The 25,789-nt window shown below is 39.8% G+C and overlaps 2 protein-coding genes and 1 non-coding gene across 3 annotated transcripts in view; all 3 read right to left on the bottom strand.

The window, feature by feature from the left end:
• The window catches only part of arhgap12b (Rho GTPase activating protein 12b), a 53,041-nt gene extending 49,216 nt beyond the window's left edge, over positions 1–3,825 (bottom strand). Inside the window, 1 exon segment of the mRNA XM_051067009.1 lies at positions 3,659–3,825. The gene's annotated coding sequence lies outside the window, so the exon portion shown is untranslated.
• Positions 3,826–6,603: 2,778 nt separating this feature from the next.
• LOC108881562 (kinesin-1 heavy chain) lies at positions 6,604–24,304 on the bottom strand. The gene is made up of 25 exons (XM_018673637.2): positions 23,723–24,304; positions 19,438–19,525; positions 19,256–19,329; positions 19,054–19,158; positions 18,913–18,961; positions 18,763–18,818; positions 18,227–18,314; positions 17,585–17,709; positions 17,027–17,131; positions 16,568–16,713; positions 16,168–16,316; positions 15,612–15,811; positions 14,674–14,742; positions 14,112–14,318; positions 13,872–14,015; positions 12,322–12,510; positions 11,966–12,083; positions 10,539–10,594; positions 10,314–10,423; positions 10,120–10,221; positions 9,978–10,038; positions 9,197–9,268; positions 7,793–7,897; positions 7,502–7,715; positions 6,604–6,756 (listed from the first exon to the last, which is right to left on the bottom strand). Exons 1-25 carry the CDS (start codon positions 23,846–23,848, stop codon positions 6,620–6,622), a joined length of 2,895 nt encoding a protein of 964 aa, XP_018529153.2. The 5' UTR covers positions 23,849–24,304; the 3' UTR covers positions 6,604–6,619.
• On the bottom strand, positions 21,160–21,231 carry trnaa-ugc (transfer RNA alanine (anticodon UGC)). Its single transcript has one exon. It is a non-coding gene; the product is annotated as a tRNA-Ala (tRNA).
• Positions 24,305–25,789: the final 1,485 nt, after the last annotated feature.

Consider the following 25,789-nt stretch of genomic DNA (forward strand, 5'->3'; position numbering starts at 1 on the left):
GTAGTTAAAAGTCACAAGCTATACTTTTAAAGCACAAGAATTTTAACAGGCTCAGACACAAGTACATACACCCATCAAACCACACAAACTACTACTACTGCTCCTATTTCATGGTACAATCCTCCCTGCCTGTCACACCTCTCCTTATTACTCACCTGATTACCACAACCGCAAAGTGCTTCGGCTGTAATACACCCATATTATGACATGATCTACTTCCAGACAGACATATTCAATTGTTGAGTCGCGTGAAGAACATCACCACAGGGCAACTCCTCCCTCTGATCATCAAAAACCACAACAGCCAGTCAACACTGATTGTTCTGGAAACCTATATGCCTGCTCAGGACATTCAACCTGGTAACCTGATCACCCTCTGCGGAGCTAAAGGTGATGACAACATGACCCCACACACTGATCCTGCATGTGATCCAGTGACTACAATGACTCCCTTGGGCCTAGATTCCCTCAGAGACTGCATCCAAAAATAAAATGTGCGTGGTTTCATAGAGTCCTGTGCTGCAGTTTGACATTATTACTCATTAATGCAGTTACAAGACACAGACAGACGGCTTTAAAAAGCTCAGGATGATCTTTTTGATATTTCAAACACAGTCAGTGTGTGAGTCAGAGGACAGCTGGGCCCTCGCCATTCCTGCAGGGTTTGTTTTGGGATGAGGCCTGTCATTGATCCGTCTGTCAGAGAGTATCCCTTCATGAGTTAACCTAAATAAATACCGGGGTGCTCCCACAGCAGAGGAACTGCTACTGAGCTGTGGCTCCCTTCATATCAAATTCTCCTTCTTCCTCCCTGAAATAGCAGCCGCCGTAGACTGACATCCTGGAAGTGCAGGCGGTAAAAGCAGGTGCTTTTAGTGAGGCATGAGAACACGTTGCTGAATCTATAAGGGGTCCATCCTTATGTAAAGGAATATGTACACACACTCTGAAGTGCAGACTGACAGCTACGCACCCAGAATAGATTTACGATGGTGAGAGCCGTCCGGGCTAGAGGGGGGAGCCCATGAGAGATGGGCTGCATGTTCATAATGGACTTAAATAGTTCCTGTTTTATCTGTTTCAACACCACAAAGTACACATACACATACACACACACACACAGTGTTACATCATGCTAGGGCTTTTAGTGCGTGTGTCTGACAGCAGCCCAGTCCAGGCCTGTCCTGGTACAAGCTTCAGCCATGATGTCAACAAACACATGTGCAGGCCTTTGTGAATGACTGTCTCTCAATAAACAGTCACCATCTATTTAAATTTGTGTGCGTAATGAGAGCCGCCATCACCAGAGGTGCCACAGATATAGTCAGGAGTCTGTCAGGGCTTCAAGTCACGCACATGATAACGGCACTATCAATGTTGTTACGTAACAGCAACAGTCCCGGCCTCGCACCTCGCAGCCAGTTCACAGTGTCACTCCACACACTGAAATAAATACAGACTGTGTTTCTGGTGTGTTTTTAGCCGTGTGCTCTCTTCTGTGATAAAGGACAAAACCTTAATGAGTGATATTGTGGAGTCATAGTGTGAGAATGTCACACTGTTCAATCTGTACAGGATAACTCTATCTGTTGGATTATCAGCCTCTCCTGTCCTCTTCACACCATTAGCATTTGAAGTTGGAGACACTCTTCTAAAAGATTATGGCTCCCAAATATACACCAGTGTAACTAGAAAAAATTCAAGGACAGTGTCAGAGAGCTGTTTACTTCACTGGCAACTCAGGAAAAGCAAAGCAAAGCATGTGAAATTAAATGATCAAATGTTAAGTAACTGTGATTGTCTTTTTGGAGGCAAATTGAAACCCTGAGAAACCTCAGAAACCAGACAGTAGCTAGCTGCAAATCAAGCATGACATCACTCACCCTGGCAGTGGTCCACAACTGAGACACAACAACAAAACTTACAGTTAACCACAAATTTAAACTGACTACTCAGACACAATACAGGAAAAGTCCCCCCCTCTCTCTATTTCATCTGCTGTGGCGTCTCAGAGTTCTGGCAGAGGACCAGAGGGAGTAAATTTCATTGCAAATGAATCCCCATCACCGCATGGTGTCAGAGTCAAAGTGAAATCTCAGAGGAGGAACTTGTTGCTCTGTGGAGACTCAAAGGATGCCGCTCGTGTTAAACGAGAAACAAGTTGCTACAGCTCAGCACAGCAACCATGGCATGTCTGTCTATATGGACCAACTTTTCTACTTGGGAATTGATCAGTGGTTCCAAAGCACGGCCCATGGACTTCCAGGGGTCCTTGAAGAACATGTCCTTTTTTAATGAAAGATTTGAATGTATATATGAACCCCATGATTTGACATTAATTTCCTCTGCAGCATAACTATAAAGTTATCTTCAGTTTATTTACTAACTTTTTAAACTTCACCTGTTCTTGCATCATGACAATCATTGAATTGATTCTCCTGCTGTCATTATTTTTGCCAGATGTCACTGCAAAGGAAATCTAATTCTATTTCATCCATAGGTAGACATGGAACTCTATAGAAAACCCCAACCGGTAATGATCTGATGACAAAAATCGGATCCCTGGAAAAAAAATCTTAATCATAACTATTCTGGTAAAACAATGCCAGTAAATAAAATGTTTGAGCACCTTGCCCACATGATTCTATAAATGCTGCTGCTGTATACCAGCAACATGTAGAAATCAGTGCCGTTAAGTTGAAAATCTATAGAACTGCATAACTGGTATTTTGGTAACGCACCATACTACAGCATTCCTAACTCAGTGTGGGGTGTAGCTGACAGAAAACCAAGGTACGCATCAACGCAGAGATCACGACCCATGCTTTTGTCTGCGTACATCTGCAGACCAGCCACTATAGCAGCAAAACACCCTGAGACTCGGACTGCCTTTGTCCCTGTGCTTCATTCAAAACAGATGTGGCCGAGCAGCATCCACTCCAACATGTGCTGCTGCATTTCAATCCATCTGTGCGTCTTATCTGCTGTATATGTGGATAAGCACTGCACGAGGACACTTTTCTTCTCCCATAGCGCACTGAGGAGCCCCGAAAACAAGCAGCTTGAGAGTATAAATTGTGGGCTCTGTGCGGCCAGAGCATGCCTGGGGCGGATTGGCGGTAGTGAGGGGAGGGGGGTGGACATAGGTGGGGGGTAGGGTCCCTTCCACCACCACACAGACTGCAGAAATACAACACAAAGGAGTTTAATCCATGTGCATTTATAACAAAGGACTCCGACTCGACATCACCAAGGATTCCCAGGAGCGAGGGAAGGGCAGGGACGTGCCTGCCGGAGAGAGACCCCCCCCTGAACGGGGACAAACAGCCAAACACACCGCGAGAAAATTAGCTCAACAAATCCGTAGGTGCGTGCCACACAGACTGATGCTATCACGTGGAATGTTTAATTACCCAGCTGTTATCGAAGATAAGCACGAGCAAAAAAATGTTCAAATTAAGGTTATTTAACGGTGGGAAACATTTCAGTGAAAATTTCCAGAGGCTTCGTGCTTGGACAAAACACCGCAGGTTCACTCGGATACAAACCCTCCGCTCTGCAACAGCGTGCATAGCAACAAAGTAACTCCGACAGAAGCCAATAGCCTCTCGCTGACCAGGCGACGAAAAAGCCCCCAACAAAAATGAAACATACCAACCTTTAAAAACTCAAGTGGTGTCTCTCTGTTCTCTGTGACGACCAGAGTGGTAGCGAAGAAGAACTTTTCCCACCTATTTCAGTTTCGGCTGCTCCGGCTGAGTCCGCAGCAGACCTCCAGTCACTCGGTTTGTTCGCAATCCCCCGCCTCTCCACACGCTGTCAAGTTAGGTGCAGTAATGTAAGGAACATCCGGTGACAACCTTCAAAGTAAAGCCTTTAACCTTTAAAAATTCGTACTTGCGTTTAAGTTAAAAACGGTGTTGCAAAATGAGAATAATGAATAGAATAGTTAATAAAAAAGAACGGTGTGGTAAATCAGATACTTTTCTTTAAAATTATTAGCATCTCTTCTCTTATCCTTTGGACTTTTATTATTTCCGTCAGCTAAACGCATAGGGAACGGAGGAGTTTGGGTCAATATGCACAATATGAACAATTTCCCCACTAATATTTAAGTTTCATATTAAATCATCATATAATCAGTTGTCATATACGCTTTGTTGAAACACACATGTATGACTAATAAAACGTTTACAGCTTTGTTCAAAAATCATTTACCTATTTTAACAGTGGAAACATATTCCAAAGGTTGTAATGCCTCTTTGCAATCTGTTATTACATTGCCAAGAATGATCATGTATGCTTTAAAACAAATTTCAGGAATAGTCTCCCTATGAAATCTAATGGCACTGAAATTTAATAAAATTGTTCTGTGTACCTACTCTGTATTTAGTTTCCAGGCTTTTATTGTGAAGGAAAAACAAACTAAGCTCCGGTTTTAATCAGCGTGTTTCCGTTAAACTTGTCGCAGTTGTGGTCCTTAACCCAGCAGACGCTGCTCTGTCGCTCCCACCCGACACCTATGTCACCGCTGATAGACAGCGTCCAGAATCCCACGTCCTGCCTGCCCCCTCCCGAGGAACTGCCCGGTGCTTTTTGATCCAGCGCTCTTTAATTGACCCAGCGCTCTTTGATTGACTTCAGGAGATCACCTGGGATAGTTTAAATGTCCCCTTTATTATATAACTGCCATTATTTCGCAAGATTTGTCAGGATTTTAATTTTCATACTGTAAAAAGCCATATAATATAATTACATTCTGCATGATAAACATGTGAAGATTCACCCACCTCCCCTCCTCAGCCGAGCTCTATCTGGCAATCACAGCAGGGAGTTTCACCATCCAAGCAGGATCATGAATGATTCAGCGCTCGGATGATCCAGGAACACAGCGAGTCTTCAGTGGAAAACACTCAGACTATACCAGCCCTGAAATTAGCCACAGGCAATAAGGCTGAGCAAGTTTACATTTATTTCAGAATAATGTATGAATGTAATTTAATCACATCACCTCTCATTGTGTATTAGCAGAGACAATTTGCCTAAAAGCACACCCTGTTGGTGTAAGGAGGGAAGTGACAGACACGAGCAGTGTTGACTTCAGTGACTTCCAGTCCTGTTTAGTGAAATTTAAGGACAGATAATGCGTTTTTGGACATGAAAATGATCAGAATTAGAGCTCACACAGAGCTCGTTATTTACTCATGCTTTTGTCAGGAAACCATGAGGAATTAATTCATTTTCATTAAAAAAATAGCACCTCTTAATTTGCAGTTTCAAGGCTTTTTGTATTTATTTTCAAAAACCTTTAACCCATTTCCACATTTACATTTTATGTTTGGGAAAAAAAAATAATGCTCTCGTGAGAAAATCACCACAACACGCTTTCAATTTTCTATTTATTATTAAAAAAAAAATTGAGAGCCAAGGCTACAGAAAGCTCTTGTGGAAACAGAGTGCAGTATTGAAGGTTTGCAAAGAGTGTTTAAATCATACATGTACAGTGCTGCTGCAACCTGGACAAACCGCACAGGCACTTACACAGTCGTTTCATTGACCTCTCAACATTAAATAATCAATAATACTTTCAGTGGTACAGCATGATAAGCATTTGAAAAGGTTCATTTTAAGCAAAACATCTAAGACTGTTGTTAAAGGACAAAACAACTGATTCAGAGGAGAAGTTTCAGTCAAGTAAAATTTGCCCACTCTTGTTAGACTTTGCTGTAATTTTATATTCTATAGAATAATAGGAGGCTATCTGGTGCTAATAAGGATACAGCAACAGAGCTGACAGATTTTCAGTGTTACACTTCAAAATAAATCATCCACTACAATAAATTCAAGCCGTCTGGATATATTAAAAATAAAACAGAATTCATGTTTTTATCAAATAAAGTAAACATAAGTGAACTCTAACTCTTGCCTGCAGCCTTCAGACATAAATAACACTTGTCTCTATCTACTCCCTGTGTCATTCTTGCCCTGAGCCAAAGACATGAGTTTTGTTCCAGTGTCAAATACTATTAGGGAAGCTGATGAGTTAGTGGCTGTTTGAAATTGTTACAAACACAGAAAAAGTTGCGTAAAAAGAAGACAGACCAAATATAAGGCAGAGAATGCAGAAACTTGTTTTTGGCTCTACAGGTGTATTGTCTCTCTCAGCTGTTATTCATCCAACAAAGAAACAACTGCATCATTTTGACCCATTAAGATGTGATAAATGCAACACTCAGTGGTCGAGACAGATCATTGCAATCAACTGCACCTAACAACGATGATGGCCAAACAGTGATTTGACTGAACAGAAATATTAAAAACAAAGATTAGAGAAGTGGACTGGTGCTCTCTCTCTTTACTGTACAGTGTGGTAGTAGTGTCTTCTTAAGTAATGTGTTGCTTGTGCAGCCAGAGGCTTGAAGTAGCTACAGAGTACAGGCCATATGTATATACACTATATACACACTTTGATGTTGGAAGAATAGTTCAGTGATTCCAGATGTTTGGTGGGTCTATCAGCATCCTCAGGAGCTGTAAAGGAAAACAAAAAAAAAGGTAGTTACAGAAGAAAAATGTCAGCTGCTAAACATCTCAGGATGCTATCACAACTGAGAAATCATCAACATGATGGATTCTTCTCTTGCCTGTTGCCTCCTCCTTTGATACCGACAGGCTGGTTATTCTGGATGAGGTTGGACCTGTTGACGTTGGTGTTTATAGGAGCACCTGGCAGCTGGCCTGGTCTGATGGGCTTGGCTGGGTTTGGGTACAGAGAGGCAATACAGGTCACACACAGAGCAAAGGCTGAGGTTTTGCTATCAGGTCAAAGGCACACATTATTCAGAGTATTTATACAATTGTCATTTCTTCAAGTTTATATAAAAAATATAGTTCAACTTCTTTCTGAGAGCTAGATGAAGGACTGAACCACTCTAAGACCTGTGTGTTAAGTGAGTCTTCAGTGGAAAACACTCAGACTATACCAGCCCTGAAATTAGCCACAGGCAATAAGGCTGAGCAAGTTTACATTTATTTCAGAATAATGTATGAATGTAATTATTCTAATTTAAAAATTCTGTCCATGTACAGATTAAACAAATGAGGTAAAATTGTGAGTCAGCCTCAGAGGCGTTGGTAGATATCTTTTTGAAAGGTTTTTGACAGAGATGCCAGCTGTTAGCCTGGATTCCAGCCTTTATGCTAAGCTGAGCTAACTGCCTCCTGCCTCCCACTTCATATCTAACACACATTTTCATCTAACTCTTGGCAAGAGTGAATAAGCATATTTCTCAAAATGTCAAGCTCTTTAATTAAAATTTGACTGCATTTTCAGATATGAAGCTTGTTCTTGTGCTTGAAAACACTGACCTTATTTGTACTTCACAGTTTTTCATAAAATTTACTTGCATACTCCTAAATTATTATTGAACACATTTTTGAGGGGTTTTAATTAGGTGCAAACTCTAATTCCAAATATGCATGTGTATGTCTGTCCACCTACCTATTATTGCTGAGGCTCTCCTGCCCATGTTTTTGGGCTTGACAGCATCCTTAATGCGCTCCACCTCCTGCTGGTAGCGCTTTCGGTCGCGGGCTGCGTTCTCCTTGGCCTCCTTCAGAGCGGCCTCCAGAGCTTTGACCCTCTCAGCAGTGGCTCGCAGACGCTTCTCCATTTTAGGAATCTCAGAGCGAAGGTCAGCATTGTCTCGCACCAGCTACAGAAAAAAAAAAAAGCTGGTTAAAGTCATTCTAGGCAGCACTGTGGCAACTGTGTGTTTGCACATATCTTTACCTGCTTGTGAACCTTGGTTAGCTGCTCGAGGTTGCTCTCCAGGAAACAGATCTTCTGTTTCTGGGCGGCGCTGCCTTCTGAGTCATCTGAGTCCATCTGAGCATTCTGCCCAAGCACAACAAACAAGTTTATCCTCAGCATTTTTAAACTTCTAGAATGGAATAGAAAACCAGATAAAATAAAATGAACATATTTGTATAATAAAAAATTGTTTAGGGGTTTACAAATGCTACATAGTCAAGTATTAAATATCACCCTAAAGTCAACAGTTATGGGAAAATTGCATTCATTAGTCACACATGCCTATTCGTGTTTTAAAGATGGCCTGCTTGGTTTCTCATAGCTGAAAGCTAACCAGTTTTATATGGTTTAAGACAGAAATGATGTTTGAATCTCATTTTCTATGTAAAGCCATACAAAGCTGCTTACATTACCAATATCAGCCTCCAGATAAAACTGACCAAATAAATATAAAGATACTTAAGATGCAAAATTATACTTGTGTAACAGAATTATATCAACGTATTATTTTTCAGAAGAATATACGTCTGTTGGAAAAGCCATACATACAGAATTTTAGACACAAAACAGTTACTTTATATAAACGGTCTTGAACAGTCTCCTCTGGGCAGATTTTGTGATGATGACACTGAATCATTATCTCACATATTTTGATACCACTCCAGGTGGCAAATTCAAATATGGGTAAAGGATTATAGTATAAAAGATTTGTGGTACTTTGAATGATTCAAAATGTATTTAAAAAAGCTTCTGCACACCAGTTTCAATCCATTTTTTTTTTTTTACCTCTGCTCTCATTTATCAATTTTGTGGACACAACCAATTTGCTGCATTTGGTCTGTGTGTAAAAAGAACATCCAGCACAGTGACTAAAAAGAATGTAACCACAAGCCTTGAATCTCATTTATGTCTAAATGACATGATAGTAGCAGATTTTTGATGGGTCCAACACTACACAACATATTCTCTGTGACTTCCAGGAAAGCCCGCTCTGCCTTTGTTTATCTCATCAAGACCCAGCCTGAGGGCTGGATCTGAACACCAAGCCGGGGGCCTGGGTCCCTAAATTACAGCAGCTACCTTTGAAGAATCAGATGGCCTACTTACTGCACACACTTTTTGTTGTGTTCCCTGGATTCATTAAAATTTCATCATGGTGCAAATTAGATGGAGTGCAGTCGGTGCAAGAGCGAAATGTGGGGCTGTTCGTCTCATTCCAGGTAAATGCCATGGTTGGGGCAACCACAGCTCATGTGATATTTTACCAGAGAGGAAATCAAATCCCACACAGAACCAGATCACAGGATTATGATTGCAGTGCTAATGTATCATGGTAACTTCCAGAGGAAAGAGGGATACACTCAAACCATGAGGACATTTTACCTTTCTGACTCTGGTGGACAAGTCTTGGACAAAAAGCCTCCTTAGGTTGTGCAGTGTCTGCAGCTCCCGGGCCTATGTGAAGTCAGGGAAAACAAAGAGTTTTACTGAGGTCAGCTCAACAAATAAAATTAGGAACAAGAATCTCAGAATATAATTTAACCATCAGATGATATATATTATGTTTCCTATTGCTCAGCATAATTTCATAAAGAGAATCCATTCAATTACCCAACTCCAGCATGTTGGTGCAGGATGACATGTCACATCTACAATTACTTTAAATCAAGAATTGAATCTCTCTCATTTCCTGTAAATAATTTACACTTAGGGTTTTGTAGTTATGTAGTTATTCTACAATGACTCATGATGGTTGCACGGCCAATTCAACTTAGTCTGCTTGTAAGATCTCTATATAGATTTTTGAAGGTGTGATTGATGTACTGTAAGACAATACTAACCTACAACACCTATTTTATCAGAAAAAGCCAACTGACATATTTACCATTAAATCATGGGAAAAGGTTTTGGTTATACCTAAAACCTGTTTATAAATGGTGTTAGAGGACATTTTACTAACTTGTGCTGACCATAGAAACTGATACATCTAATCATATACATCTTTTTTGTACCTCTGTTCAAAATGTTCAAAGTAAATGGGACACTGCTTCTGGATTGAAAAAAATTAAATAGAAAAATGTAAATTAATTGATTTTTTTTTGTAATTTTGGTGAATTTACCCTTTAATTGAATATGGATCTAAATGAACATGCAGATAACTGACCACAGTCTCCTCTAATCCCTTCAGGTCCTGTCTGGCCTGCTCCTGTCGGTCCTGTAAAACCCTGTAGAATGTAAAATGAATGTTATTTAAAGTATATACTGTATAATGGGAACAGACTGTAGAGTCTGAAGAGAAGCGTTACGTGAGCTCTTGCAGCTGGCGGCTCTTCTCCTGGTCAGCAGCTTTGAGCTTCTCGTGCTCCACTCTCAGCCTCTCCTGCTCCAACATGATCTTCTGGTTCAGACTGAGCTAGATGTCAGTAACACTATCAGTGCTGAGCCATGAGTCACATTTATTAGAAAGACAAGTGTTTGGTGATGTTATGCAGTGTCTTACTCCTGCAGCTCTGTGAGGAGTTTCTCCTTGTTGTCCAGGTCATCTCTCAGGCTGCTGATCTGCCTCTGATGGGCCTCTCTGTGAGACTGGATCTGCTTCTCCACAGCCTCCTGAGGAAATGCAAGCATGCACAAATTCAAGTTGGCATCTTCAACCACACCTAATACTCATCTTTTTGTTTTGTTTTGGGACATGTTCAAAACTGAAGGGACAGCTTAGTTGTACCTTGACTTCATTGGCAGACTGGATTTCATTCTCCTTCTCCATGGCGTTAACTTTCTCTGGAATGAGACAAGAAATTATAAACATGATACTGAAAAGATATCACCAGCACCACCAGCACTCTGTGAATGCTGATACATTATCTTAATGATGGAGTATTGACTTTAAATATAACAGCAAAGCAGTGGTGGAAGAAGTAATCAAATCCTCTACTCAAGTAAAAGTAATAAAGACGACATTGCAGAAGTAATCCATTACAAGTAAAAGCCCTGCATTCAAAAAGAAAGTAAAAGTACAGAATTATTAAGTGCAAAATGTACTTATTGTATGCATCAAAGTTAAAGGTCAGATTTTGTAAAATGGTGCCTTTTAGAGTCTTCTTAATTATTGATACACCACTCACACTGACCTGTAACCAGCATTTTAATGATGTAGCTGCTCTTACAGCCAGGACCCTGTCCTCCATCCATCCATTATCTATACCGCTTATCTGTTAAGAGTCGCGGGGGGGCTGGAGCCTATCCCAGCTGTCATTGGGCGAGAGGCAGGGTACACCCTGTACAGATCACCAGTCCATCACAGGGCCAACATATACAGACAAACAACCATTCACACTCACATTCACACCTACGGGCAATTTAGAGTCACCAATTAACCTAATGTGCATGTGTTTGGACTGTGGGAGGAAGCCGGAGTACCTGGAGAGAACCCACACAGGCACAGGGAGAACATGCAGACTCCGGACCCTGTCCTGAGCCTGAATATAAGAATTTGTGTTTTTTCTACTTTTTCTCCTGATAACTGACCAACCAGCAGGCAAATGTTGAAACTATTGATCTTCTCTAGACACGTCTACCTAAAGGTGTTGTTTTTAATGGATATGTCACCAAAATGTGTTTACAGATGTGTGCAAAGATTTTATTTAATCAAAAGGGGCATCTGTGACTAAAAAAATACATAAGACCATAAACAACAAAAGATCTTACCTACTGAAGCTCATGTTGTTACTGGTCATTACTACAACCTCAACAGCTGATTTTTTTAAAATCAAAAATTAAGTTTCACACAGTAACAGATCTCTAAACCTTCCACACCCCTCAGTGGATACATTGTGTCCTGTGTGCCCTCAGTGGTGGCCCTATTTAGGTGGTGCTACATCAAATTACCATACTTATACTACTATATATTTTTGGAAGGTAATCGTTTAACAGTGAATCATATTGTCTGAATGTAGCATAGGTTATCACAATATCTAAAATCTGAAAAGAAACTATAGCTTTCAAATAATGTATGGAAGCACGATATCTCCTGCTAAAATGTGGTGAATTGTACGTATAAAGTTGAACAAAATGGAAATACTAAAGTAAAGTACAAGTAACTCCAAGTTGTACCCAGGTACATGCCAGAGCAACACAGTGAGTTGTGCTCACCTTGGGCTTTGATCCTGACTATTTCCTCACTGAGAGAGTCCACATTTTCCTCCAGCTGTCTTTTCTTCTGCTCCACATTCTGGAGGCAGTCTGTCAGGGACTTGATTTTAGCCTCATACTGGATACCAGCAGATAAAAGAGAAAGATGTAAAAATGATCACACAGTCACGTGTGATTAAACTCACAGACTCCATGACAGTTCTTTTTCAACCCAGACTAAACACTGTTAGACCTGCAGAATCCCATCAGCCTGTTAAACCACTGCTTCATTGATAACTACATTTTAGTGAACTGCCACATTTGTCACCATGGTGACAGTATCCATGATGGCAGAGGCAGCGGTAAGCAGCAGTTACCTGGGAGATACGGAGCTGGCAGGCAGTCAGCTCCCTCTCTGTCTCCTCCATCTTCTGGCTGCTCTCGGCTTGAGAGCTCTCCAGCTGTTTGCTGCGCTTCACCATCGTCTTCACCTCGGACTTCATCTTACTGATGTAGAGACGAGCCACAGTGAACTCTTCATCAATGACACCAGTGCTCTCTTGTTGCTGAGGGGTAAAAAAAAATAAAAATACTTGTTAGGCCCTAGAAGTTGTACTCCATGTATCTAGGTGTCTTTCTTTCCAGTGTCACTGTAGGTAACAGTAACATTTTCTTTCAAATTAATGTGTTTTCCATCACTGCTAATGATTAAACTAAACATACAGTAAATCATTCTGAACACTGGCAACTATTTTTATTATCGATTAGTCTGAAGATTGTTTTGCTTTTGTTTTTGTTTAATTGATTTTTAGTCTGAAAACTGCCTGGGTTTGAAATTGATTCTTTTGTCCAAGTATGAGTCCAGAATACAAAGATATTAAATTTACCCTGATATATTACAGAGAAAAGCAGCAAATCTTCACATTTGAGAAACTGGAACCAGTTATTTGGCTTGAAGAATGAATAATGATTAATCAGTTATTAAAGTTGTTGTTGATTAACTTTCTGTTGATTAATTCACTGATCATTTCAGCTCTGCTGGCAACACATATTGACTGACAGGTTCTCTCTGAAAAGTGCAGTGCATAAAAATAGCAAAAACAAATACAAGAGACACTAAAGGACTAACATTCCAACGTGTGTGGAGAGCAGCTCTAACATAGGATGGATTAAATTCCCACTTAGAACTTTAGTGGTGCATGACATTTCCCATTTACAAAAGCTGTACTGTATATTTTCACAAAAGATACTTGACCTATCCCTACTAGTGAGGCATGGAGTTTAAAATAGACAGGGCATTGTTCTAACTCTCTTGAAGGCAATATAGGCTGAAACTACAACCTCTGCAACATTAAACTGTAGTCAAACTGCTGTTGAACACAGCAAACATAAGCCAGTGTACTCAGCTGGACTTGAAATGTGTTCATTATACTCTCCAGCTGATGGGTTTACTATCAGATAAAAGGAGACACTGATCATAGTTCTCCATCAGTCAATTAGTCAGTTGACAGGAAGTTTATAGACAGCAGTTTCAGTAATTGCCCATTTGTCATTTATGGAATGAAAATGCTGAACTGAATCCTCTGAGTCGTTTTTAGGTAAAAATGCAAAACACTACCTGCTTCCAGCTTCTTAATTGTGAGGACTTTTCTTTGTTAGTCAGAAAAAACATGAATGTATTAAATTAACCAAACGACAGGTTAAATAACAAGAGGAATATTTCTGCAGCCTGACATAAAAATCCATTCGCTAGTTTAGATTGCAGATAAGCAGACTGAATTTTTACAGGAACACAAAGACATTTGAACTACTTTGGCAAATACATCAGTATCTATCAATGACATTAATGTGTAACTGGTCTCAAACAGGCCATACATACATATATATATATATACATATCTGAATTTGAAACAGTAAGACTGGTAACCTTGATGTCGTTGCTCCCCACGGCGATGCCTATCTCAGCCAGGTCTTTGAGTAATGATGACATCATCTCAGTGACTCTCTTCTTCTGGTGGTTCGTCATCTCCTTCAGCTTCTGCAGTTCAGAGTCAATGGAGGCCAAGGAGCTCTGGTGGAGGGTGACAACATAAAAAGCACAAACTTTACAAAATGACTGTGCATATAATCAGTGTCATCATTTCCAGTGGATTCAGATATAAAATACCGATTTCTGGTTCAGCTCCTCACTGAGGGCCTCAAACTCTTTGGTTTTGTCCTCAACTTCCTGACTCTTCTGGTCATAGTTGACAGCCAGCTCCTCCAGGGCCTGCAGCACCTCCTTCACCTCCTCCTTAGAGGCCTCATTCTCTGCTAGCAGCCGGTTTAGCTCCGTCTGCAGGGTGTCATGGTCGCGGTGGGAGGAAGCTAAGAGCTACGGGTGAGGACAGTGAGTGAAGAAGGCAAGGTGAAGGTTATTTTTTTGTGTTCACGTTAAGTATAAAAGGATAAAAGGATAAAATGGCAGATAAGTCTAAAATTCAAGATAACAACATCTACAAAACACATTGCTGCACAGCTAAAAACCCCTCATGTGTTCAGTCTGGTGAGGCTCCTCTGCTCGCTAGAGGTCAGTTACAGTCTGACCTCTCCTGCTGGGCAACTAATGGTCTGCTATCAGCTGTCAGACCGGGTTTATGCTAACAGGAACGGCTGGAGGGCCGTGGGCACAGTGGGAGAGTTGGGAGGGGAGGGGCAGGGAATTGGGGGGGGGGGTGATATAGCTTCACCTCCTCCTGGTCCAACATCTGTTGATTCAGCTTCTCTATCAACTGAGACTGCTGGTTGATCTCTTCGTCCTGGAGGAAGGGAAGGATGGGAGGCAGGAGAGAGGAAAAGAGAAATATAATACATCACTCATTTATTTTCACCTAACAGTGGAAATGTATGCCATCTGCTGGTCAAAAGAAACATTACAAGTAAGTAGGAAAACACACTAGAAGTATCATATAAAGTAAAAATATGAGTTGTATTCTTACAGATGTTGATAATAATATTATTTAAAAAAAATAGAAGGATGTCAATATTATAAGGATAATATTACATTTTGAAGATAAAATATTATTTATATTGTAACAAATAATCACTGACATTACAGTAATAATATATCACACAATCTTTTCTTTCTTTTTTTATTTGGCTGTCAGAATTGTTATTCTTATTTTCCGGTTTAATGCAAAAGATTTGATTGTCATTGCTCTTCACTCCACAATCAATATAGACACAAATACCTGAAATATGCAGTGGGCAGAGAGGAATTCATTTTTTATGTCCCAATGTTTATTCACAGAAAATCCACAGAAAACCAGCTCTATTAAAAAAAAAAATTATTCACCATTTTTTTAAAACAGGTGATGGTGTAACACTACTGATGCTCAGCTCACATCACTGAGTTTTTGATTATAAACACAGTGTTTCATTACAACTACAGTGTAGACTGAATGCATTCTGCTGCTGACTTCTGTTCAAAGAATTATTGGATAGTTGGATAATTAATTGTTAAGACCAAGAGGGAACTTTGTACTGTGTACTGTGGCACATTTTATTTCTAGTACCTGAGAGATGAGTTCTTTGACATTAGGTTCTTCTCTGGCAGATGTTGTTTCATAACTACGGTGGCTCTCTAAGAGACTGTAAGATGCTCTCTAAACTGAGGATCCTTCCTCACCTTGTCATCCAGCTCTTTGTAGAGTTTGGCCATTTCTGCCTCGTACTTCTCTTTCTCTGCATCTGTGAGTTTGACCCCAGGTAGGGTGCTGAGGGCAGGGGTGGGTGCTGCCTTATCATTGTTGAGAGCACTGTCTAGGACCTGGACCTCTGCCTTGGCCTTCTCCTTATCAAATTGTTCCTCCACTGGCACGCTCTCTCCTGCAGGGGGCAGCAGAGAAGCAGAGCATCAGTCCCCCCCCCTCTGCACGTCCTCCTCCAGTTTTCCAAATCATTATACACCAAAGTTATAATGATCTGTCTGTAACATATGGAAGATTCCTATACTGTATTTCATTCAAAAATCTATATTTCAGGACACATTTTGCTGCCTTAGTTGGAAAGTTCTTGTTGGTTCTTAAGGAGAAGAGCTGCAGTAGGGACAAAAGTATGAAATAAAATATGCGAAATATGTGTGATGAATAAGTAGGCTGAATTATCCTCAATTATTCTTAAAATTCATCCAAAATCTCAGCGAGTATGTATCCAGATGAAGACATTTTGTGCATAGTCCTCACCATTCCTCCAGCGGTTGAGCTCAGTCTCCAGCCAGGTGACAGTGCTTTTCAGTGTCTTGTTCTTCTCCTTCTCTTTCTCCCACTTGTTCTTCCACTGCTCTGCAGTCAGCTCCACATTCAAACTCACTGTGTTCTTGATGGTCTTTGCCCTGATGAGACAGAGAGGTGTGAAAGAGACAGCAATCTGTTTCAATGACCCAGCCACTTTCAGGCGGGTTTCACTGCAGGTCAACTGACAGGCAGTGGTTTCACAGTCTTTGTTTGTCCTCATCATAGCATCTTTATTATCGAATAGTTCTGTTAAATTTGTAAATAATTTCTTATTTAGAAGTACTCTGTGAATACACTGACATTTTGGCAAATCCCTTTTCTGCTTCTACATGGACAGCAGTGAGTGTACCTTTGTCCAAACAGCAGTGTAGACTTGGTCTCTGCATCATTAAAAGAGGAGGGTGAGCAGCAGATGACCATGGTGGTGCGACAGTTCCCTCCTAAGGAGTCCTGCAGGATCCTGGTCATCTTACTGTCTCTGTATGGTATATAGCTCTGACAGAGGACAATTAGAATCCATAGTGTTCCTACTAAGATAATTTATAGAAAACAGTACTGAACTTTTCAGTGTTTCATTTTAGTTACAATGTTTTGTCACAGTATAACTTAATAACTTACAAAGCTGTATTGTTTGATTCCACTTAATGAACACTTTATCATTGGTTTAAATATATATACAAGAAAACTCAGCCCTTAATATATTTTAGATTTTTCCATTTGCTCTGAGAAATGGAAATATTCAAAATATTTTTTTGTCACCAATCCCTCTAAAAACCAAACATCTCCCAGGGGTTAATGAGTGTCTCACCGAGCCCTCTGCCAGGGCTGAGATGACAATTCCCAGCGAAGACAGGGACTTGTTGATCATCTTGGCTTCATCCAGCACTGTGCCCTCTGCTCCAGTTTTACCCACCTTTGAAACACAAAACACAGGAGAGTTCTCGTAGCTTTCTATTCTACAGGATTATTCCTCAGCACAAGTCAGGCAACTGATCTAAATCTGGTCCTGATTCTCCAAACAGCCAAATAATATATTAACAAAGATGATGGGGAAGTGAAAATGATCCTTCAGTGACAAAAACATACAGGAGACTGATAAGAGAAAGTTCTAAAAAAGCATGTTACTGGCTTTACTGGAGCTTAGTGTTATCCTTGGTTTATTAACATCTCACACTGATGGACAGATTAATGTAGCGCCCCCTGCTGAGAGGAAGCAGCAAAAGCAGGAGTGTGACATTAAAGTTTCATTATATAAATACAGTAAACACAGGCAAACACACTGTGCCACTAGGGGCATTGAAGCAATAAGTGGAATAAGAAGAAAGTAAAATATGAAGTAGAAAGGGAGAAAGAGAGAAAGAGATACTTTTTCACTCCCAGCCAGATCGACGAGGTAGAGTTTGCCAGTAAGTTTCTGTTCAGTCTGAGTGTTTTCCTGCTTGATGTTGATGAGGAAGATGCTGTGACTTCTGGAGCTGTGCTCATTCATGTCTGAGACACACACACACACACACACACACACACACACACACACCACACACACACACACACACAAATATACACACAAGAAAACACAATTAGCCATTGTGCTAATCATAAAAATGAGTGACTGTAACAAGATCAGTCTAATAGAGACACTCTTTTTTAAGAGCCATGTCAATATGCAAAAATCCACCAGTAATCAAGTAATTTCAGAGAATAACTAAATCCTAAAAACTTTGTTTTCTTAAAAAGTGGAAACCCTGCCAGTACTGTGAGAATACTTCCAGTAGAAACCAACTTCTCCCAAGACTATTAAGCTTAGTTTAGATTAATTAGTTCATTTGGTGTCCAGGATTAGAGAGAAATGTGTATTGACACTACACAGTGTGTATTATGAATGTCACTTCTCTTTTCCTGAACACAGATATCTCTTTGGTTGGTGGGAGTCTGGCTACAGTCAGGAGACTCAGGGAGACTGAACCCATGAGAGGCTGCAGCACTGAAGGCGCTCAGTGTGTGAACTCACTTGTGACAGCCACGTGTCTGTTGTTTTTGCCTTCGTCTATGGCGTCCATGACCTCCTGAGGACTGCACACAAAACGCTCAGTACACCCCTGGGGACACATACACATCACAAAGAAATGCTGTGTTCAATGGCCCCATGGCAGGAGGGGTTTACAGAGAAACAATTATCAGCAGAGGAGACCATGACGTGTCAGGCTGATGCTCTCAGAGGGAAATTTCTGAAAGTGACATTCTCTTATTACACTTTAATTCCTCTGTCTGTTTATATAAAAAACTATAGTTGAATACAACATGAAAGAAAAAAAATGACATTCAGTTAAACAATAACAGTCTGTATTAGAAGATTCTGTAACACAGAGACAGTTAAGCACATATTGTGTACCTTAATCTCATCCTGCAGATCACAGTTGTGTCATTGTTCTGATCTTAAGTCATTCATAGCTAATGCATTACAACAAGCGGTGACAAACTTGTGACTGTGGAATAATGGAAGAGAAGCAGTGTTTCACCTAAAAATGAAGTCTCCACGTGTCTCACCTTGACATAGGGCACCCTGTTTTTATCCTCATGTACAGAAAGGTTGGTCTTTGTTACTGTGGAGGAAAAGGAAGATGAAGATTGTGTCTGAATTACTCACATTTGTATCAGGGTCTGAATAATAATAAGCCACGAGAAAAGATTACATACCATCCAGCAGGTCCCTGATTTTGTCCAAATAAATTTCAAAATATGAAACCTGTGAAGCAAAAGTCCCTAATGAGACATGGTGACTTGTGGTTGCAGTCATTTAAAAGCATCATAAGTGTCAGATTAAGAGGGAAAACATACTTTGATATGAAACTCCAGGTTCTCATCCATGGAGTAAATGTAGTTGAAGATGTCTTGAACTATTCTGGGAATGATTCCCATCATGTCTGGGTCATGGAGTTTCCCCTTTAGGAGACAATAATTAAAACAGTATAAATCAAATAGCAAAGAATCTCAAGCACGACTGTTTTTTACAGTGGAAAATACAGCAGCATTATGTTACCTCCATCGTGTGTGTTTTGCCAGAGGATGTCTGACCATAGGCAAATATTGTTCCATTGTATCCTTCCAGAACATCTGTATGTATACATATAACATACATAGTTTTGAGGTTGGGGCATGTATTTCCAGGGTTTTAGTGTGTCAGCCATTGAGGCTACATCTGGATTCTATTGTGCAGCTTACCTTTGACAATCTTCTGAGCCACAGCATTGTAGAATTGCACCTGAGTTGTGTTAGACTGGAATACACGGTCAAAGTAGTACGGTTTACCCTGTGAAGAAGAGGAGGCAGCAACAGTTACACACAGCATCAATAATTTAAAAAAATGATTTGGCGACTACAGTTACCCCCTAAAACTGGCCAATTCCTCTTTGATCGTTACTGCATAATTCATATGTGAAGATAAATATAGGTCACAGGATGCACTTTGAGTTATAATTTGTGCTTCATCAATGATTTGTAAAATGACTAACTTGCTATGACTCACTTATTTTGGTTTATAAAAGCAAAAACAAATGTAACCTAACATTAGCTATTTAGATACTAACTAAACTGACTCAGTAATGGCTGTTACACAGAAATATCTATCTAATAGATACATGGAATCATTGTAAAAACATGAACATAACATCTACTGATATTATATATCTCTATTAGATAAACACTGTTGTGTAACTGGCATTTCTGAGTGAGCTGACAAACTTAATGACTCTCCTCCACCTGTGGTTGGTTATAACTCTATGTTTTAGCATTTACAGTGATTCCATTACTGACACTAGTAGATACAGGCCTGCAATTTAGCAAAACAGAATTATAATTTCCATCTTTTACTCTTAATGTCAGATGCATATTAACAAAGCTTACACATGAAATTCCACACCAATAAGTGACCACATCACGCGCTTCCAAGTGACTCAGATGATACATACATACATACACACACACACACACACACACACACACACACACACACACACAATATATATATATATATACATATATATATATATATATATATAATATATATATATATATATATATATAATATATATATATATATATATATATATATATATATATACACACACACACACACAGATGTGTCTCTGAGTGTCTCAGTGTAGCTCAGACCTGAGAAGAATAGATTTATATACAGCACTTGGGTTAGTCTATACTTGGTATAGTAGACAATCCATCTGATTTAGATTTCATATGATTGGAGTTCAGGGACACAATTATCATATTGTAACAGCATATCTGGTGTTAGGCAGCACAAGCTGACACAGAAGACAGCATGAGACCCAAACTGAGAGATGTTTAAAAGGGCAAAAGCAATAAAAAAAACTATATGGCCATGATAATAAAAGAACATACTACTGAACTTGAGTACAAACTGTAATGTCAGTTGTTTGATATATAGGAACTGTTTAATCCACATCCAGATAGTTACCAAAATATGTCCAGCAAAAATAAACAGCATCAGAGAGAGTGACTGGGATTCAGTGTCTCACAGGATTTGCAGTTCTGCAGCAATCTCCAGTCCCTGCTGTTAAATATTAATTCCATTAACTCGGCAGCAGCAGTCTGCCGGTCACTGTTAGAGTGAGATAAACTATTGAGTCTGTCTCTGTAGTCTCTGGCACTGTGTTGAGATAGCTGAGTGGACAGCTATCACATGTTAGATTATGAGGAATCACTAAAAACAAGCACTAAATTCCTTTCATCTCCAAGGCTTTATGTGCAATAACAGGCAATTATTCATAATAAGAAGTGATCTGTGATAGCAACAGAGGCATTATGATCTGACTACTGAATTAAATTAGATTGTCCCCGTGGTCAGTGGTTAGACAGAGCAGATAGATATGCTTTATTGACCCTATGAGGGAAACTGTCAATAAAGACTGATGGAGATGCCGGGGATTGAACCCGGGGCCTCATACATGCAAAGCATGCGCTCTACCACTGAGCTACATCCCCTGTGTCAAACTGAAGAGAGAAACACATATCATACCAGAGGAGCCACACCCACCTCTGGGTTCTCTGTCACTACACTTGATTACCTGAGGTCTTGTTATGGAATATAAGTTAGGTACTGATATTTCATGAACTAATGTTGTTTTTAATTTTCTAATAAATAACACAACAATAAAATATTATGGTACGGAGAGCTTTTCTTGACTTTGGAAACAGTAGATTTCAGTATCCTTAACTGTGATGATAAAACAGGTCTCCATAACAACTGAGCAATTTATTGTCAAAATAATTTCATTTATGTGTTAATCCAATTAAATAACACACAATACCACACAGGCTAAATACAGCTATCTGTCAAGAGAGGGGTGTTAATAGAGATTCAACACTCTCTATGCAGATGTTTATCATGTGTTATTAGTAATTGGTGTGGAGAAATCAACGAGGCCTTATCTAATGCTGTCTTAGATGTGATCTCCTCTGACAGAACAGAGCACTGCTACATCCACATTTCTCCCTGTGAGGCCACTGGTTATCAGTAGGCCTGTAACTTGGGAGTCAGTACCTTTGAACAAAGCAGCCATTCATTCTTTTCATTTTCAATGGTCATGAACATCAGGGGTTACAGTTTGCCAAGAGTGATATTTTTCTACTAATCTGAAGCTACAGCCAAAATATAGAAAACATATGGTGGTCTAGCCAAATAAACTTCAGATTAAAGACAGGTGAAAAATGAAAGGAAAACACCACCAAACATCACTATCATCCTAAGCTTCAACCCCTGTATGTTCACATGCACAAGTAATTTGCAACAGCAAATCATTTCATAGGAAACCTAACTGTGACTGGGTTATATTTTCTGTTAGGAAATGTTCTTTGTTTACACACTTGGGGAGTTGCAAACATGTTGACACTGAATTTATCAGTAAAATGATGATGGAGGAGGACAGCACTCTTTAACATGTTGCTCTATAATCTCACACAGGTGTTAAAATGGGTTAAGGTCTGGTGACTGAAGACCATAGTATATGATTTCTATAATTTTCTTCTTCATTAAACCATTCAGCGGTACTATCTCAACTCAAGATTGAACTCAAATACATTCTCATTCAATGGCTGGCTTGGTAGGAAGGATAAGGGGGATAGCGATGAAAGGTTTTCTCCTTTCTCTTCCTCTTCTCTTTCTTTTCTGTCCTCTCCTTCTCCTCCTGATCTTTTGTCTTTCTCCTCTTCCTCTTATCCTCTTATTTCTTATCTCTCCTCAATCTCTCCTACTCCATACTCTCATTTTCCTCTTTCTCTTTCTTCTCTCTCCTCCTGCTCTTTCCTCTCCTTCTTTGGCTTCTTTTCCGTCTTTTTACATCTTCACCCTCTCCTTGTCATTCTTTTTGACAAGATCCTGGAAACAGAGAGACTACATATACATTTGCTATTTCCTAAACTAAATGTTATTCCAGTTAGCCATTATTCCAAATCACAGTGATCAGCTGAGGTGCACTACCTGAGGCTCAGTGTTGTGCCGTGTCAGGAGCTTGATCTCTGCCTTCTTTGCCGCTCTTGCACTCCTTCCAAATTCTCCTCCTTTGCTGCCAGCTCACACCTCAACTGATGATCCAGAGCTTTGAGTTTTGTTTTCCCCTCTGCCTTTCTCTGGATGATCTTTTGTCCTTTTTTTTTTGAATGTCGGTTTTGACATCCCTTGTCTCATTCTCCCAGGTCTTTACAATCCTGACGTTCTCCTCTTTCTAGAGTTTCTTGTAGACAGTAAACCTCCACCTCCTTTTCTTTTATTTTTCTGCCCATCTCTAAGGGGAAGGGAGCTCCTTGAGACTGCATATGTATTTGGCCTTAAATTTAAGTGCTGTGCCACTGAGGCTCAGGCTCAGCTGTTAATCTTTCTCACCATATTAGCATTCCAGCAATACTGCATACTAGAAATAATAAATATATGTGTGTATGTAATATTATAATTTATGTCATTTCTTCTTAAAGTAACATCAACTACAGTACAGCTCTGACGATATAAAGCTGATCTTTACAGATGTTGATCTTGGCTGAGAATGATATTAAATGGACACCATACTGCTGCTAACTGTCAGGAGAAGGTCGTGCGTAAAAGCGCAAAAGACATCCAGACAAGCTTCGTTACGCACGGCTCTCCCAAAGCCCCGGAAAGCCTCAGAAACACGAGCTTCATCTCAGTGAAGGCACATGAGTTCTGAAATGTCATGTAATACCACCCACGTACCCACGTATCCAGCTACGAGTTAAAGCACTGATATTTGAATGAACCTTTTGTTTGAGTTGTCCTCGTTATTTGCACAAAAGAAGCAGTTTGAAGACAGAGGAGAGGGCAACAACATATTGTGTATCCGCATCATAATTAACACATTTACTGATTATTTTCTATAATAATGAGTTTCACTGAATGGAAAGTAGAAGAAGTAAGTTCAGTTGATCCTCTGGTCCCTGTTCATGAAATGTGTCACACACTCACCCCTATCGTCACACAGTCTTCACCCTGAAACTTCGGGATGTACTTGTCTCCCCGGGCCACCTCCGAGCTGTTCAGCGGCCTGAAACGGCACACCACCTTGATAGAACATTGCGCCGGGTCCGCCATCTCCGCCGCTGTGTGTGGATGGAGCGCTCCGTCCTCCCGTCACAGCTACACAAACTAAACCAGCAGGGAGCCACAGGCAGGCCGCGCCCCTGACAGAGATGGTGCACAGCTGCTGGTTCTCGCTGGTTCAGCTTAGTCCTTGAAAGATATTTACTTCGATTTAATTTATAATCATTTCCTCTAAAATGTTATCACTGGTACACCTGAAGCTGGTTCCTGCTCAGTAAAGGTAGACAGAACCAAATCGGACGTGAAGCGCTTTAGTCTTCAAAATAAAGTTTAAAATAATCATAAAATAAATACTACAAATATTAATTTATATTTAACAAAGTTTTCCAATGACTGTCTTAAAAATCTATACAATCTGTTTGGAAATCCAGGATCAGCTACAAACAAAATAAGAGATGAGGTAGAACTAGAATCTATAAGAAGGTAACTAAAGAGCGCTGCAAGAGGTTCTGTTTCATGACCAGAATGAATAAAAAGTCCATCTGTGGGCAGGGCGGGACTAAAGAAGAGTCAAAGTGAATGTCATGTGAACAGAAGAGTCACGTGGGACTTTCAGGATTTGAGAAATTACTGATGAGTGTAGGCAAAGTTCTTTTTGTTTGTTCTGTCTAGAGAGGTCAGAGGTCAAGGTCAACTACAGATTTGAAGGCTGCTTTAACAGAGATAGATGTCTGTGTTTTCTTGGTTGCTCTACATCATGGAAGGAGTCAGATGTTCATGTGGAGTTTTTCATTACTCTGTAAATCAAACAGTGTAGGAGGAGAGATTGAAATGTTATGTTTTTCCATTATTTCAGATGATCCCCACCTGTCAGGCAAAAAACACAAAAAACACACAAAATACTGACTATTGACAAAAATGCAAGACAAATTGGGTCTTGAAAAGTGAGAGGTACATGGTGAATTTTTAACAGAAAGTAAAACAGGCAGCAATAAAGCCTCTCAGTGCCTGGGCCCCTGACAGTTAAAGATGAACGTAACGCCTTGAGTTTTCTTTGGCCTCTATAGACATCTGAATGTGTAGTATAAGTGTAGTCAGCCTTGGGCATTTAGTTTGGCTTTTAGGATACTTCGAAGACACGGTCTACATCTATAGGCATTTTTATGCAAGAGGTGACATTACAGATGATCTGGTGTGGTTGTTTGGAGCTTTAAAATCTTAAACTACTTAAATTATGAAATTAACATACTGACATAACAGTATATATATATATATATGTATTTTGTAACAGCAATGTCTCAAATGACCATGTGAAAACAATGTGACATTGTGAAGGGGTCACTTGCAGTAATGAACCTACAGAGAATTATCAGCAGCATCTGCAGCTCCTCTCCTCTCCTTTATGGATCACCCTAATAACACTGCCACAGCAGGCAGCTGTTTTCAGAGAAAAAGCTCTGAAAAACAACTGTACACTAACTGCTTAACACCACATAACAAACACACAGTCAGAGACTAGCTAATAAAGATAGTGGAGCATTTTGCAGCTTAAGAAACATATTTTCTTCAACAGTTGGTAGTGAGCAAAAACATGGCATGTTATTTTATTCCTTGTATTTGATTTTGCTAGTATTCTTGCTTTCTTATATTTACACTGTGCAACAGTTATTCTGAAAGGTGTTATATACTGTAGATAAAATTATTATTAGCAATATTATAATCAAACAAATGGAAAATCACAGTACATATAGATAAATATATATAAAATATATATAGATATAGATAAAATATGTCTTCAAACTGTCACTTAGGCTTAATGCATGTGTTTTTTTTCATTAGGTTATTTGAGCTCAAGTGTTAAATTGTCATCTATCTTATCTTTGGTACTGTGCCACGTAGCTGCCTCCTGAAAAGATGTTCTCATCCCAAAATGCATCTATTCACTTCAGCTCTTTATTTGATTCATTAGAACATGTTATTAAACATCACACC

This window comes from Lates calcarifer, linkage group LG24 (assembly GCF_001640805.2).
Source record: "Lates calcarifer isolate ASB-BC8 linkage group LG24, TLL_Latcal_v3, whole genome shotgun sequence".
Taxonomy (NCBI): Eukaryota; Metazoa; Chordata; class Actinopteri; family Centropomidae; genus Lates; species Lates calcarifer.

Excerpts from the sequence above, each read along its gene's own strand:
- LOC108881562 (XM_018673637.2), bottom strand. The coding sequence starts at position 23,848 with ATGGCGGACCCGGCGCAATGTTCTATCAAGGTGGTGTGCCGTTTCAGG. Across the intron at positions 16,714-17,026 it reads CAGCCCTGGCAGAGGGCTCG|AGCTATATACCATACAGAGA; the intron begins GTGAGACACTCA and ends GTCCTCTGTCAG. Across the intron at positions 15,812-16,167 it reads GCTCAACCGCTGGAGGAATG|GAGAGAGCGTGCCAGTGGAG; the intron begins GTGAGGACTATG and ends TGCCCCCTGCAG.